The sequence below is a fragment of the Megalobrama amblycephala genome, linkage group LG23 (genome assembly GCF_018812025.1).
Source record: "Megalobrama amblycephala isolate DHTTF-2021 linkage group LG23, ASM1881202v1, whole genome shotgun sequence".
Lineage (NCBI taxonomy): Eukaryota > Metazoa > Chordata > Actinopteri > Cypriniformes > Xenocyprididae > Megalobrama > Megalobrama amblycephala.
In genome coordinates this window covers 4,295,818-4,311,742 of record NC_063066.1, presented here as the reverse complement: position 1 = coordinate 4,311,742, position 15,925 = coordinate 4,295,818, and the positions used below count along the sequence as shown (strand labels likewise).

Genomic DNA, 15,925 nt, shown 5'->3' with positions numbered 1-15,925 from the left:
TGCTTGTTGACGTGCTGATTTGCGCTTTGTCATGTTGCAGTGCTTCCCTTTTAACAGCAGAGATTTGGTCCTGATATGCAGTGCATTGAATATGCTACGTAACATAATGCAACAAAGAAAATATTACTCAACATGACAGACCCACGGACTATATCATCATGCAACAAAGACATGAATGCATTAGTTAATGAAAGAACAACAATAAAGTAAAATGGGCCTGTGTGGGTGGAAAAATAAATCATTTTAAAATATTTTTATACAGTCACGCTATTGCATACAATCAAAGGCCCTTATCTTGTTATAACACAACTAATTGTAATCTTGTTTTGCTTCAGAAGTGGTGGCCTAACGCAGTACAAAAAATGTTCATCAGCATACAAAACGTAAACATGAATGCACTTTAAAACAAAAATCAAAATGTATTAATAGGTTTCTAAATGTCTCTTCTTTTAATGTTCCCGACAGCTAATGACTATCCTTGTTTCAAGTGTATTTAGTGTGGATATTCTTTCATCTTTTGTAAACTGTTTTCGAGAATGAGGGCATATCACGCAACCTGTCCAATCGGCCTAATTTAGATTGATACTATAAAGTGACAGATATTCTCATGCAGCCTTTGATGCCAATGAATGATATGAGAAGCGATTAAGAGTTGTTAAGCCTGTTTATTTAGCTGTATTGTATGTTTAGTTATATTATTTGTATTTAGAATTTTTTTTTTTTAGAATAATCTGTCTGCAACCCTTTCAGAACAGACTCGCGATCCACCACTGATCTATGCATCAGTTATACAAAGACTGAGGTAATATTCCATTGATTATCAGCTGTGGTAAATCTCAGTGATCCTTCTGAATCCTCTCTCTATCGCTGTTGCAAACAAACACTTTTCAAAGAGAAGGAGGATGGACTGCATGCCAAAAAATATCCTTTGGTCTGGAAGGGTCTTATAAACAAACCTAGAGTAATTGCTCCAATATGCTTGGCTGGAATGAGCTTCATTTTGTGGAAGGTCAGTCGGGTCCTTTCACAGACCTGGAGGAAGGTGATCAATGATTGTTTTGCATTGTTGCCAGCATGTTGCTGCATGGGACCGAGTAAAAGCAGCAGATTTGATTCTTTAAAGCTGTCTTTAGAACTGGGTTTGTTTATTTTAGATCACCCACTGATTTACCACTCCAGACCCTTCTCTGTGCAAGTTGCCTCCTTATTTAGTTAACCTGCTTGTTGCTTAGTCTACTGTATAGAGGCATTCACCAGTTAAAATGTTTTATTGGTGATGGGTGATTGGTTAAGTCTGCTTCTGTTAAGTTCAGCTACGAAAGTATTTGGACTCTTATGCTACACTTAAAACGGCTAAAATATCAAGCAGCTTGAACACATTTGAAGTTAAATATTTTAGAAAGATTTGAAAAAATTGAATATATACGCTCTAAAAAATGCTGTTAAAAACAACCCAAGTTGGATTGAAAATTAACAAACCCATCGATTGTGTTGTTTTAACCCAGCAGTTGGGTTAAATGTATGCCCAACCTGCTGGATAGTCTCAAACTAAACTATTGTTTACTGTATTACTTGCTTAAAATGAACCCAAAGTATGTTGGAAATTAACATTTATTAATATGTTTAATGAGTAATAATTAAACAATTAACATTTAAATTGCTTATTACACTCTAAAAAATACTGGGTTAAAAACAACCCAACTATTGTTTAAAAATTACTACTGACTACTACTGATTATTATTTTTTCTCTAGTAATGTGTCTGTTTTTTAATTTCCATTCTATTTTGGGTTTTATTTTAAGCCATACAGTAATTATTAAACAATAGTTGGGTTAAATTAAACTGCCCAGCAGGTTGGGCAAACATTTAACCCAACCGCTGGGTTTATCCATTTTCAACCCAACTTGGGTTGTTTTTAACCCAACATTTTTTTTGAGTTGTTCAAAACAGAAGTATTGTGACAATTTGTGGACACTTTGTGGTTGCCAAACCTTGATGCCAGATGGTTATAAGTCATTATAGAAAAGTTCTACAAAGAGATCCAGCATCATTTGTTAGCACAAGCCAATTTTTGTATTGCTTTCTTTGCAATAACATGATTAAAAATATCCCATATTGCTTTTGCAATGCTTGCTCCTTTTATCCAAGAGTGGTAAATCTCAGTATTATGACATTAACAATAAAAAATAGATATAGCTGCCTGTTTTTGGTATGACTGACAACATAAATGCACTTTAAAATTTTAGTTGATTTGGGTTAAAGAGGGGCATCGATATTGTCTGTTACCATTAAGTCTCTATTACATCCAGTCAGACAGAATGAAGGGCGGCTTCACATGATTTTCATGCTTTTCAGTTCTCCAGGACCTTTGGATCGAGCACAGACAGACATGAAATGGACTGAGGCATGGCTGATGACAGCTGGGATGAGGCTCTTGTCTGCAGACAGGTATTCAGATGGTTTGCTTTTTACCCTCCAATCATCCATGCATGAGGAGGAAACCAGAAACAGTCTTCTCAGGGGTATCATTTACAGAGCCAAACACTGTATAGTGCCAGTGCTGACAACAATAGATAGTTTTACTCTGTGACATACAAATTTTAAAGTAAAATAATTTATTATAAAGTATTAATGGAAGTAAACAGCATAGTTTAGCAACTATAGCTAATAAAAACAGCGATGGCAGCATTGCTTATTGAACGAACCTGTCTGACATACATAGAAACTCCCTTTGCATGTCTCTGTATGGTGCAATGTGCAAATAAAAATTTGCATCTTCAAAAAAAATGTTTGCTGACTGTCTTTTAAACCTTTCAGAAGTCCTACATGTTTTGTCAATATGGGACTTGAAATCTTCATGAATTCATGATCATGTGTTAAATAAATAAAACCTTCAACATGAATAAATAGATGCCATAGCAACCGTTGTTTTGTTTCTTTTATTGTAATTCACTTTAAATGCCAGTGATGACATAAGGGTGGACAACATCAGCCCCAAGCAATTGTCACCATTATGAAATTGTAGGAGATTTTACACAAACCCTAGTTATCACTCTAAAAAAAACACTGGGTTAAAAACAACCCAAGGGCTGGGTTAATATAAGACAGAACACATGTTGGGTTAATTTTACCCAGTAAATTAGATTTTTTAACCCAGCATTACTGTAATACTAACTTATTTTTTCTTTTACTTCATACATGATTTAGTGTTTACAGATTAACTTAAATCCTCTAAACTTTTTTTAAATACTCCACACAACCACTGGTTTCCTTTATTTTTGATCATATCTTATAGTATAGCATATTTTATATAGTTTTTAATATATATTGCCTACATTTAAGCTTGTTTAACAAATATTAGAAGTAAAACTTAAACATTTGGAAGTAATTCAAGTGTAATCGACCAGTCTCTGTTGTCCTGTTTTCACCGTAACATATTTTAACATCCTAAGTATTTATATTCTGTATCTTTTTTATAAAATCTTAAAATTTAATACAAGGCATAAGGCTTTTCCATCACGTGAAAAGACCAACGCAACACTTTTAGGTGACTCAAAAACCACCCAAACACTGGGTTGTTACGTCTGACCCAGGATCTGGGTAACACAAAAACTACCCAAACACTGGTTTGTTACGTCTGACCCAGGATCTGGGTAACACAAAAACTACCCAAACACTGGGTTGTTACGTCTGACCCAGGATCTGGGTAACACAAAAAACACTCAAACACTGGGTTGTTACGGTACATCTGACCCAGGATCTGGGTAACGCAAAAACCACCCAAACACTGGGTTGTTACAGTACGTCTGACCCAGGATCTGGGTAACGCAAAAACCACCCAAACACTGGGTTGTTACAGTACGTCTGACCCAGGATCTGGGTAACGCAAAAACCACCCAAACACTGGGTTGTTACAGTACGTCTGACCCAGGATCTGGGTAACACAAAAACCACCCAAACACTGGGTTGTTACGGTACATCTGACCCAGGATCTGGGTAACGCAAAAACCACCCAAACACTGGGTTGTTACAGTACGTCTGACCCAGGATCTGGGTAACGCAAAAACCACCCAAACACTGGGTTGTTACAGTATGTCTGACCCAGGATCTGGGTAACACAAAAACCACCCAAACACTGGGTTGTTACGTCTGACCCAGGATCTGGGTAACACGAAAACCACCCAAACACTGGGTTGTTACGTCTGACCCAGGATCTGGGTAACACGAAAACCACCCAAACACTGGGTTGTTACGTCTGACCCAGGATCTGGGTAACACAAAAACCACCCAAACACTGGGTTGTTACGTCTGACCCAGGATCTGGGTAACACAAAAACCACCCAAACACTGGGTTGTTACGTCTGACCCAGGATCTGGGTAACACAAAAACTACCCAAACACTGGGTTGTTACGGTACGTCTGACCCAGGATCTGGGTAATGCAAAAACCACCCAAACACTGGGTTGTTACGTCTGACCCAGGATCTGGGTAACGCAAAAACCACCCAAACACTGGGTTGTTACAGTACGTCTGACCCAGGATCTGGGTAACACAAAAACCACCCAAACACTGGGTTGTTACGTCTGACCCAGGATCTGGGTAACACGAAAACCACCCAAACACTGGGTTGTTACGTCTGACCCAGGATCTGGGTAACACAAAAACCACCCAAACACTGGGTTGTTACGTCTGACCCAGGATCTGGGTAACACGAAAACCACCCAAACACTGGGTTGTTACGTCTGACCCAGGATCTGGGTAACACAAAAACCACCCAAACACTGGGTTGTTACGTCTGACCCAGGATCTGGGTAACACAAAAACCACCCAAACACTGGGTTGTTACGTCTGACCCAGGATCTGGGTAACACAAAAACTACCCAAACACTGGGTTGTTACGCCTGACCCAGGATATAGATAACACAAAAACTACCCAAACACTGGGTTGTTACGGTACGTCTGACCCAGGATCTAGGTAATGCAAAAACCACCCAAACACTGGGTTGTTACGTCTGACCCAGGATCTGGGTAACACAAAAACTGAAATGATTCTGTGGTCTTGTAGATTTGAATTAATGTTTTTGGTTAAAATGTATTCAATGGTTCATAAAAATGGTTGGAATAAAATCTACCCATTGTAGTTAAATAAAACATAAGCATTATATTTACCTAATCCCAAATGGAGAGAATATTGAGTGAATTCAAATTAATGTAATCAGGCAATTTTTAGTTGAAAAGCACTTCCTGTCAAAGTGCGCCTTTTTTATGCAGCAGGCCTACAAGACATTTGAAGAGAGTAACATTAGGCTACAGACAGTGAATGTTCGTTTTCTTCTATATTGCTCATCTTGCAAAATTTAACTGGTTGACTTTAGGTAAGAAAACTTATTTTGTTATCACTGGGCTAGTAAGAAGAACGCATGCATTCTGTGTGCCACCAATCAAAATTCATCCATGGCTCCCTTCATGCATTGCTGCATGAATAAATTATGAGCTGAATTGTCCTAGTAATTTCCTTTATTCTCATATTTTATTTTGTTCTGTTTATGCGACTTTTTAGTAGCTTGTTTTCTAATGTTCAGGGTTGATCTGTTGATCAGAATATGTTGCTTGTCACCGTCGTTGAGATTCACAGGCTGATTATTGATGTCGATTCAGTGTTCATGTAACACTTGTATTTTAATACTTTAACACTCTTGAGTATGGTCTTACATGTACTCCCAGGAGAGTTAATTTAACTCTGCAGTTTTTGCTGTGTAAAGCACAAAAGTGAATTGTTAATAAAATTCTTATTTGAGTAGAATGTAGAATTAAATTAATTTTTATTAGTACTATTTACACATTATGGAGTTTATCTTTTTCAATTCAACTCAATATTTTTGTTTAGGTTCTAATTAATTCTGTACTGTTTTCTATTCAAATCTACTAATATTAAATGGATAACTATTAAGGGTCTCATTTAATTAATATTTACTCAATACCAAACCTTGTGAAATTTAATTAATAATATTGCTTGTAATCTGTTGCCTCATTTTTATTGAGTAGATATGGTGTATTTTTTTACAGTGTGTATATATATATATGATTACAGAAACACTATAATCATCGGCAACAATCTCTGATGAAAGCTAATTTGATTTTACAGATAAAAACAAACATACACAGGTTTACTTAAGTATAATTCTTTCTTATTGAAGCCTCAAAAACACTTATTTAAACTACTGAGGTCTAAAGCAGAACTCTTCTACTAAAGACTCTTATGATGTCCGCAGCATTAAACACTGAATAGACTAGATTTACTTACTTACAGAGAGAAAGAGTGCTAAACTGAGCCTTTATTCATGAGCAAGAATCAAATTAAGTGAGTCTTAAAAGGCATGAAAGCCAATGCAATTATCTCCCCTAACAACATACAGACTCTCCTAATAAACTTTATAACTCAATTTCATTTCTTTTTCTCTGTGGATAGATGTAGACCGTGTCTAAAAACCTAGAGAGCTGCCTACCTAGACAGCCTCGACTGCGTCCACACGGCCCAAAAACGCAGTCCAGGAAGGCAGCTCGCTTGTTTTGGAGACACGGCCACAGTTAATTCGTCGGCGGGCTCTGCATATCAATGAGGCGCTCGAGCGTGTGTTTATAGAAGCTCCGCGCGCTCGAGAGACAGATTGAGGAGAGCGCGCGCAACGGTGTGCATGACGTCTCGCGGAGCACTTTCAACCTGCTACTGACATCACTGAGACAGAGACTGGGTTCATCATCAAAACTCACACTGTTTGAGGATCTCGATTATTGGATTTGAGTGGTACAAACAGACCGGAGGCTGCTGGAGGTTCTCAACTAACTATTTGGGATGAATCGCTGTACGGCCGCTTTGCTTTTGCTGGTTATCGCCGTTTATTCACTCAATACAGAGGGTGAGTGTGTGTTATGTTTTTTCTTTTCTTTCCTTTTCTTTTTTAAATCTCATGTTTAGTAGGCAATAACAAAACAGAATTCAATGTTGTAGCTTCTATGTTTTAGTGCATGATTTTAGTAGCTATAACAAACATTTATTCTTCAGTTTTATCAATGTTTACAACTTTCCCCACAGAATAACAGCGCCTTATGCTGGTGCAACTGTCAAACATGTCTTCTTCTCTCTAACAAGTCTAGTTCATTCTGCAAAACTTGGCCAGAGATAGTAAATAGTGTCTCTTTGTGCTGCTGGATGAGTCTTGTTGGCTTCTGTCCTGAGAGGCTGTTTAGAGATGATGCTGAATGAAGCAGAGAAGATTGATGAGGGATTAGATGTAGGTCAGCTCACCTGCCTCATAGACAGAGTGCTGAAAGAGAGTGAAAACAGCAAATGGCACTTTAATGAATCACCATGCCGGTGCTGTGCTGTTTGTTGATTTTGCACAACCTCATTTGTCAGTTCAGTCAAGTGTTTGAAAGTTAGAAAATGCTGGGCACAAACCATCTCAGGAAGAAATGTCCACAACACAATCTAAAAAAGAATGAATAATTATATTTATGGCTGTTTTTCCTTCCGAATTCTCACTTTAAGACAAAAAAATAATTTCCATTAATACAGTATTGAAAGTCATTGTGTAGATACTATGTTAAATGCATTTTAAATAAGTCACATAAAAATTAATAACATCTAAATTTGTAATTGTTTTTTTGTAATAATATTTGTGACCCTGGACCACAAAACCAGTCATAAGTTGCACTGATTAACAATACATTGTATGGGTCAAAATGATCGATTTTTCTTTTATGCCAAAAATCATTAGGATATTAAGTAAAGATCATGTTCCATGAAGATATTTTGTAAATTTCCTACCGTAAATATATATAAAAAATTATTTTTGTGAGTGGATATGCATTGCTAAGCACTTCATTTGGACAACTTTAAAGGCAATTTTCTCAATATTTAGATTTTTTTTGCACCCATACATCAATAGAAAGTTTATTTATTCAGCTTTCAGGTGAAAAAAATTTTAAAAATTGACGCTTATGACTGGTTTTGTGGTCCAGAGTTCATTTTATTAAAAGAAACACATCTGTAAATATGACATTCACATTGGCTTTAACATTTTTGGCTTTATGCATTTATACTGTAACTTTATATTCTATTTCTATCTACTGCATGCATTTTCCCAAGACTAAACCTTGCCTTTTTACTCATTTCTCAGCATATAAGTGCAGATGCACAAGAAAAGGCCCGAAGATCCGGTACAAAGATGTGCAAAAGCTGGAGATCAAGCCTAAACATCCGTACTGCCAAGAAAAGATGATATTGTGAGTTGGAAAAAATCTTTTATTTGCTTGTTTGGGTGTGTGTATCTATGGTGTATTTTATTACTATATTCACGACTTTTGATTGAAATGGCTTCATTAACTGGATAAGAATAACAAGCTTCCATAGACCTGTCTTATAATAAGATCTTGCAAAGAAATGTAACTGAGGTGAGGCATTTCAAGCATGTGTGTAGATTGTCATTGCTGTAAAAAAAAGAAAAGAAAAATAAATAAATAATAAAGTGCCATCTGCTCCAGAACCTGCTAGAAAGGTCAAGCATGGTCATCCAGTTCAATCCAGTCACCACCAGTTCAAACCAGGCTGTAGTTGTCTGGTAATCCAGAGGATCGACCACCAAAACCATTCCGCCTAGCTGATGACTATAAATGACCATCTTAGATCAGCCATTGTATCACCTTGTAAAACCAGCTGCCAACAGAAGCTCTTTTAGCTGGATTTTCTAGAAGGATCTGAATGACAGTTTAGTACCACACTTGCAGTCCAGGAGAGAGCTTATAGTCAATGGACTCAGTGTGGTTTTGTTATGAAAATGCATTCTCTTCATGAAACCTATAAGATCCAAACATGTTTTCTCTGATGGAAAGCAAAGTTGTCTTTGTGATAAGCTTGTCTTTTTGATTGTCAACATGAACATTACTATGCATTACTGTTCCATCTGCTGGTCATATTAGGTATTGCAGTGCATTCTATAGTAAGGTTATGGGAATATTCTGAAAAGCATTATAATATTCTTATTAGTAAAATTAGATGTCTATTCAACAGCATGTCTTGGATCCAGAAATTCTGCTATAAACTGTGAATTTATAATTGGTCGGATATGAAACTTATTCCTGGCTTACTTTTCAGTAATATTTGAAGTGCACAGATGTTCTTGATTCAGATGCTGTACTGATGTGATCATTTGACGATTATGTAATATCTATTTCATTTGGTAATTATGCTGTATATAATTATTAGTTAGTGCAGAAATATATTTTACGTAATGAAAATAAACAATTCTGTATTTATTAGTTTTGTAGCTGTATTAGTTTTTGATAAACAATCCATGGACATTTGCATTCGTGAGCTCTGACCTCAGAGAAAAACAAACCCAGCGGACTGTGCTGAGAATGTTCCTTCTCTCCAGTAAATGGCACTGAGCGTGAGTTTAACATTCTAGAAGCTTCTCCAGTCTCACAAGAGCTCCTGTGAGTTTAGAGACAACAAACATGTGCTTTTGGCTGCACAGGTGAATAATAAAGTAAAAAGAAAATCAAGAAGAAAACAAAAAGACTTGTGGTCAATGTGATTCAGTGACTCCAGCAATGTGGTAAACATCTTCTTAACAGGCGAAATTGAACTGAAATCTGCTTTGGTTTTGGATTTGTTTACTGGTCACGTGTTCAGCAGTGCATTCTGTGGTCATGATGATTCACCTCTGAATCGCTTAGAAAGTTTGGATATCTATTTTCCACCTTCTGCTTTTAATCTGAGCGATGATTTTTCTCAAATCTCTAATTCGTACAGAGTTTCTTACATTTAGTAACGGGAATGAAAATCCATGCATAATATTTGTGTGGCTTAAATGACTAATCTTCTCCCCCTGTCTCTTCCTGTTTACCCATCTTCTCCTCACTTCCACTCATCCCTAATTTTTCCCATGTGTTTATAGTGTCACCATGGAGAATGTGTCCCGTTTCAAAGGTCAAGAGTACTGCCTGCACCCCAGACTCCAGAGCACTAAGAACCTTGTCAAGTGGTTCAAAATCTGGAAGGACAAACACAGGTAGCGTAACATAAAATGTTTGCTGATCGTCACGAGGTTTGAAACATTGCTAGATATACACGACTGCCTGCCAGCAGCACAAAGTCAACATGAAACAGTTTAAAATCCAAATTACTTACGTAATCTGACATATTTCCAAAGTTAAATATTAAACACTTGACTATTTAATCTATCAAGAATGGATTGTGGTTGTTGGGAACAGGTTTCCATTGTCAGCCGAAAAATGAAAGCTGATTTTATGTTGACTTTGAAGATGCACTCAGTTCTTTATTAAAAGGTTTTATTAAGAGGAAATTAAAAATATATATTTACAGTGACCATGAAATCATAACTCACAATTATGGGTTTTTTAATGTTGCAGTGTTTATTAGAAATTTTCACTCAGATATACTTCACAGTAGGGGCTTTCACACCATGCAATATTTTCATTTTCTATATAACTATTGGCGGAAATACCCCCTATTTTGGCGCACCGCAGGAACAGGGAACGATTTTAGTCATTGGAGGGAATTGATGGACTAAATTAACTCCTACTTCAGCTCAGGGTCTAATCCAGCACAATAGGAACTACTAATGACATAAATGTATGTTGATTGGCTGAATGCATGCCATATATCACCATTTTTAAAAAGCTGTGTAAACTAGAGGTCTTCTCGGGTCCTAAAATCTATACCTGACCCGAATCACTTCCTACCCGAACCTGACATGCATAAATACATTTTTTATAAGAAAAACCAGAGTCTCGATTTTCAAAAATTATTTTCAAGTTATTTCTGAGTTCGGCTTTCTATGGTGACCAGTGGATTGGAAAAAATAACATGATAGCTTGATAAAAATGAAATCAATAGCCTAGTAAATCACGGACTCGCTAATGTTGTCTGCAACTCAAAAAAGAAAGCCTTGCATGAACTAAAGCACAATGAAGCGAGTGGCTTTTCCTGATGGATCTGATAGTTAAAAGATGGATTTCTGTGTGCAAGGTTACACAAGTTTGATCCTTTTCTATGTGCGTTTCTCAAAAATGCACTTGACATGAACCAAATCACTGTAACCTCATTACGTACTATTACTTTTGGCGTAATGTTACTTACATGTCCATAACATGAATAAAGTTTATTATTCACGAGTTAGTTCACCCTCATGTCGTCCCAAACCCGTAAAACCTTCATTTGCCTTTGGAACACAAATTAAAATATTTTTGATGAAATCCGAGGGTGTCTGATCCACACATAGGCAGCAATGCCATTGCACCTTTTGAAATCCAGAAAGGTAGAAAAAATAAAAATAGTCAACATGACTGCAGTGGTTTAAACTTAATCTTCTGAAGTGACGAGAATACTTTTTGTGCGCAAAAACAAAACAAAAATAACTTTATTCAACAAATTCATCTTTTCCCTGTCATACTGCTACGCTATTTTCATTGCAGCACTTCCGTGTTTATGTCAGAATGCGGGCTCATTATTGGTAAAATAAACAAATAAGCACAAGTCAACCTGCTATACCAAACAAAACCACAGGGAGACGCCAAAGGACTGCATATAGCTGCTATATGGATCCATTCAGAATTATTAAACACACCAAAATACAAATGAAAAATAAACTCAGCAATCTGAAGGCAGGTCAGTGTCATCAGTGAACAGTTTCTCTCTCAGAACAAGCATTCGTGTCTATGTTTGTAGCGTCTGATGCCCATGTGTACATAAAAACCACTGATCCTCCACAAACTTGTTCGGCAAGCATCCGTTATAAAACACTCAGTACATTTATTTTGACAACTACGCGAATATATTGAATTGTGTTCATGCAGAAATACGTTGTTTTTGCGATCAGTGAGCTGAGAGCGCACATGCATTGTTTGTTTGCGCATAGTAGGGGAAAAAATACTGTGGTAGTCAATGGGGGGGGCGAGATCTGCTTGGTTACAAACATTCTTCCAGATATCTTCCTTTGTGTACAGCAGAACAAAGACATCTATACAGGTTTGGAACAACTTGAGGGGGAGTAAATGATGACAGAATTTTCACTTCAGAGTTCCTGCTCACAGTGTGAATTCAACCAGGAAAAATTACCTTAGGGGAAAAATTAGTTTATGGGAAACCGCCCTGGTGGCTAGTTCCTATAACTACCCAGTGAGAAAGCCCCTAATAAGGAAGAAAAGACTATCACAATTTCTGTTTCATGCTGACTTTTAAAAGATGTACACTCCACACCAGTAGGTGTCACTATAATCCCACGACGACTTGCATATCGGACAGCAAAAAATACTTTATGCATCTTTAAAAAGGCCAGTATAACCCCTAACAAATGTTTGTTTCTCGTCCCTTTGTAGGGTGTACGAGGCCTAATCGTTCTACGTTATGCACGAGGCTGAAAACATTGTGGGATGCACAGCACTACCAGTGAACTGTGGATGACCAGAGGACCAATTTTTTTAAAGCATGACAAAGCATATACCCAGACAAGCTTACAATAAAGCACACCGGTCCATTTTTATTAAGTTATATTAATGTGGAATAATTTATAGTCATACAGAAATGTTTATGTTGAGCCAAATGTGCAGTTATGGCAGAGAAAAGCGCCATCTGTAAGAAGTGACCATTACATTTTGCAATGTGTAATGTTTTCTGAAGCATCAGTTCTTGGTCTAATTCATTGTGTTGTGGCATATAAAGGAGTCCTGACACTATATTTGGATACTGTCTGGTTTGAAACTACTGTGATATATTATCCACAAGTGTCAAAGTAGATCTTAGAGTTCTCGCAGTACAAATGAACAGAAATATTGAGGATGTGTAAATAATATCTTCAGAGAGTTTACTGTGTTCAATGCCAACATTCAACCGGTAAAAGGAGGGAAAGTTTCTTTCTTCACAATCATTTTCCAAACATTGTTTCTCATCGATCTGCCCAAAAGTGCTTTCTTATGTAACTTATTCACTTATTACTTTGGAATTTGGTACTTTATGGTGAAGTGAAGGAGACGATGCTATGTTCAATAATATAAGCAACTCAAATCATACCTTTACTTTATATTTACACATATATTTTATTCCTCCGTGGACATGTACCGTCACACGGCAAGCACACGACCCTTGGGGCCTGCAGTACGTCATGTGTTTAAAATTAAGCTTTTTATTTAATATCGGCCCTCCTATCAGCACAATATATGTGCCTCCTCCTCTTTTGAGGTGTGCAGGATTTGTAAGCTATTGTTTTAAATTTTTGTTTGGTATGACTGCGTTTTTCTTTTTGGTAAATGGAATGTTTCTCGTCTCTTCTTGTACATCAGATTGTATGTATAAGCACACAGAATAGGTTCTTGTGTATGAACCACCTTGCCTATAGTCTAGCTTGTTCAGAATTTATTAGTGAAGCCTATGTATTGTATCACAGATTTGTTGTTTTACTATTTAAATAATAAATAATAGAAATGTTTTGAGTCTATGTGTTTGGACTGACCCACCAAACACAACTTAAGTCCAAGGAGTGTAATCTTCAAGCACAGCAATAAACATTTAAATAAATCACAGGGTGTGTCATGTTTATACTGTGATCAAGATTGTTGGTTGTGTCAGTGTTTGCGGTAATGCATTACAAGTAACGGGAGTTATGTAATCAGATTACTTATGAAGTAAAGTAACACGTTTCTTTAAAATTTACAACAATTTCGAAGAGAAAAAGTAACATGTTAACTTTGTTTTCCCATTTATTGACTGACAGTGTCCTGTCCCCATGTTTAGAAAAAGTACATACGTTTCGCCTCTTTGTCGCCATCTCTGTTTGAAATCTGCAATTGCAGTTAGTTGTGAAATTATCATCTTTACGTGGATGAATCTAATGTTCGCTGTCAGTCACCGCACCGGTGGATACTGTACTTCACAATTACAGATTGTAGTCTTGAATAAGTATGACCAAAACTAAGAATTTTCAAGAATTTTTTGTTCTGACCAACAGAAAAAAAAAAAGCATTATAATAAATCACACCACCAGTGGTGATTAAATCTAACAATCGCTTAGATCATATCACATCAAGCCGTGCAAATTATTATTATTGTTAAACTTTGTTCTCAAATTGTTAATGTTAACAACATCAGCATTGGATGACATAAGTGTATTTAGGACTCCTTTAAGTAAACAGACATGATCAAAATAAATAAAAAAGTGATCAATCAAAAACCACAGTCAATCCGAAGAGAGTGTGGGCGGGCAGCAGAGCACAGCAGACACAATGAAATGGGCAAGTAATTAGTAAAATTCATAAATATTATACCATTTAAACATTATTTAAAGTACATATGGAGTGACTGAAATAATCTTTGTCATAGAATACACTTGTTTGTTCGCATTGAGTTGACAGTTTCTTGTGCCCATTTATTTATTTTCAAGATCTGAGGTGAATTAGCCAGTGTTGTTTTCATTACAGCTAAAAAGCTGGGAATACAGAATGATATTCAAACTCACATTAGACGCTTTTAACATTAAATAAAGCACATAAACAGCACCTGATATTAGGACAAACACTCAGATTAACATGGAAAAGATACCTTTTATCGCGTGTTGCGACGTCGCGTCTGGTTAGGACACGGTGTTACCTTTGTGAATCGAGCTAAGGTAAGGAGATAGTTTTGAACACTGGCTGGTTATGTACTTGCTCAAAAATTGATTTTGGATCATTTGTAACCCAAAAAAGTTACGGACTGCAGCTTTAAGTAATGCAAATATACTTTATGCATTTAATCTCACTTTATTAAACAATTTCTTTGCTGCTGATCTTCGATGATCAAATTCAACCATACTAATAAGCAAAAATGACTTTAGTTAAACATCACATTTGTGTTTCATTTTTTGTTTTTATTACTGAAGTGAGAGTGTTGAACTTTCTTCTCCTATTCTTCTGTAATCCAGAATGGCAGCACAGCTGAAAGGTTTGTTTGAGCGGTGCCCTCTACTGTACAGACATGAATTTGCATTTCCTTCAACCTGAGGCTTATTCATTTCACCTTTGGTGTGAAAGGGCCTTTACATTTGCCCAAAAAAAAATAATCTTTTTTTGTTATTAAAAAACAAACAAGCAAGCCCAGCCCAGGTGAGAAAAAGTAACTCAATAATAGCAGTGCATTACTTTCCATATAAAGTAACTAAGTAATGCAATTAGTTACTTTTTATGGAATAAGTATTACTTTTATAAGTAACTGATCAGAGTGTGAAACAGACCAGCAAACAAGCTTTATGCAATTTCTACTTATATCTCCACATAGGGTTCTCAAACGATTAATCGCATACAAAATAAAAGTTTGAGTTTGCATAATATATGTGTGAGTACTGTGTGTAATTAATATGTATATATAAATACACACAAATTAATGTATATATTTAAGAGAATTGTGTTATGTACAAAATATTTTTATTTATATATAATATAAATTATATAAAAATATAAATAAATGAACTTGTAAATATTTCTCAAATATATACATGAATGTGTTTGTATTTATATATACACAATAATTACACACAGTACACCCACATATATTAGGCAATTTTATTTGACAGCCCTATCTCCACGTCAACCACTGTAAAAATACTCAAATTAATATTAAGTCAATACAAGTAGGGCACTTTTTGATAAATTGCCATATGCTAAATGTAGCCCCTCACATATTTTTTAGATCTCAAGATGGCTTAAAATGATTATGATTACAATATATTGTAAGTTACCTTTGTACATTTTTGCTGTTACATTTTTCATGCTTTATTTATTGGTCTCAAAACATTTTACTTTTACATTTTACTGAAAAGCCTATTCATTCTAGGTTCATTTTGGACAATTTATCCCATATAGTGTCCAAATT

At 36.1% G+C, this 15,925-nt stretch overlaps 1 protein-coding gene across 1 annotated transcript; it reads left to right on the top strand.

The window, feature by feature from the left end:
• The first annotated feature begins 6,612 nt into the window (after positions 1-6,612).
• cxcl14 (chemokine (C-X-C motif) ligand 14) lies at positions 6,613-13,597 on the top strand. The gene is made up of 4 exons (XM_048176911.1): positions 6,613-6,917; positions 8,181-8,286; positions 9,960-10,073; positions 12,403-13,597. Exons 1-4 carry the CDS (start codon positions 6,854-6,856, stop codon positions 12,416-12,418), a joined length of 300 nt encoding a protein of 99 aa, XP_048032868.1. The 5' UTR covers positions 6,613-6,853; the 3' UTR covers positions 12,419-13,597.
• The last annotated feature ends 2,328 nt before the right edge of the window (positions 13,598-15,925 follow it).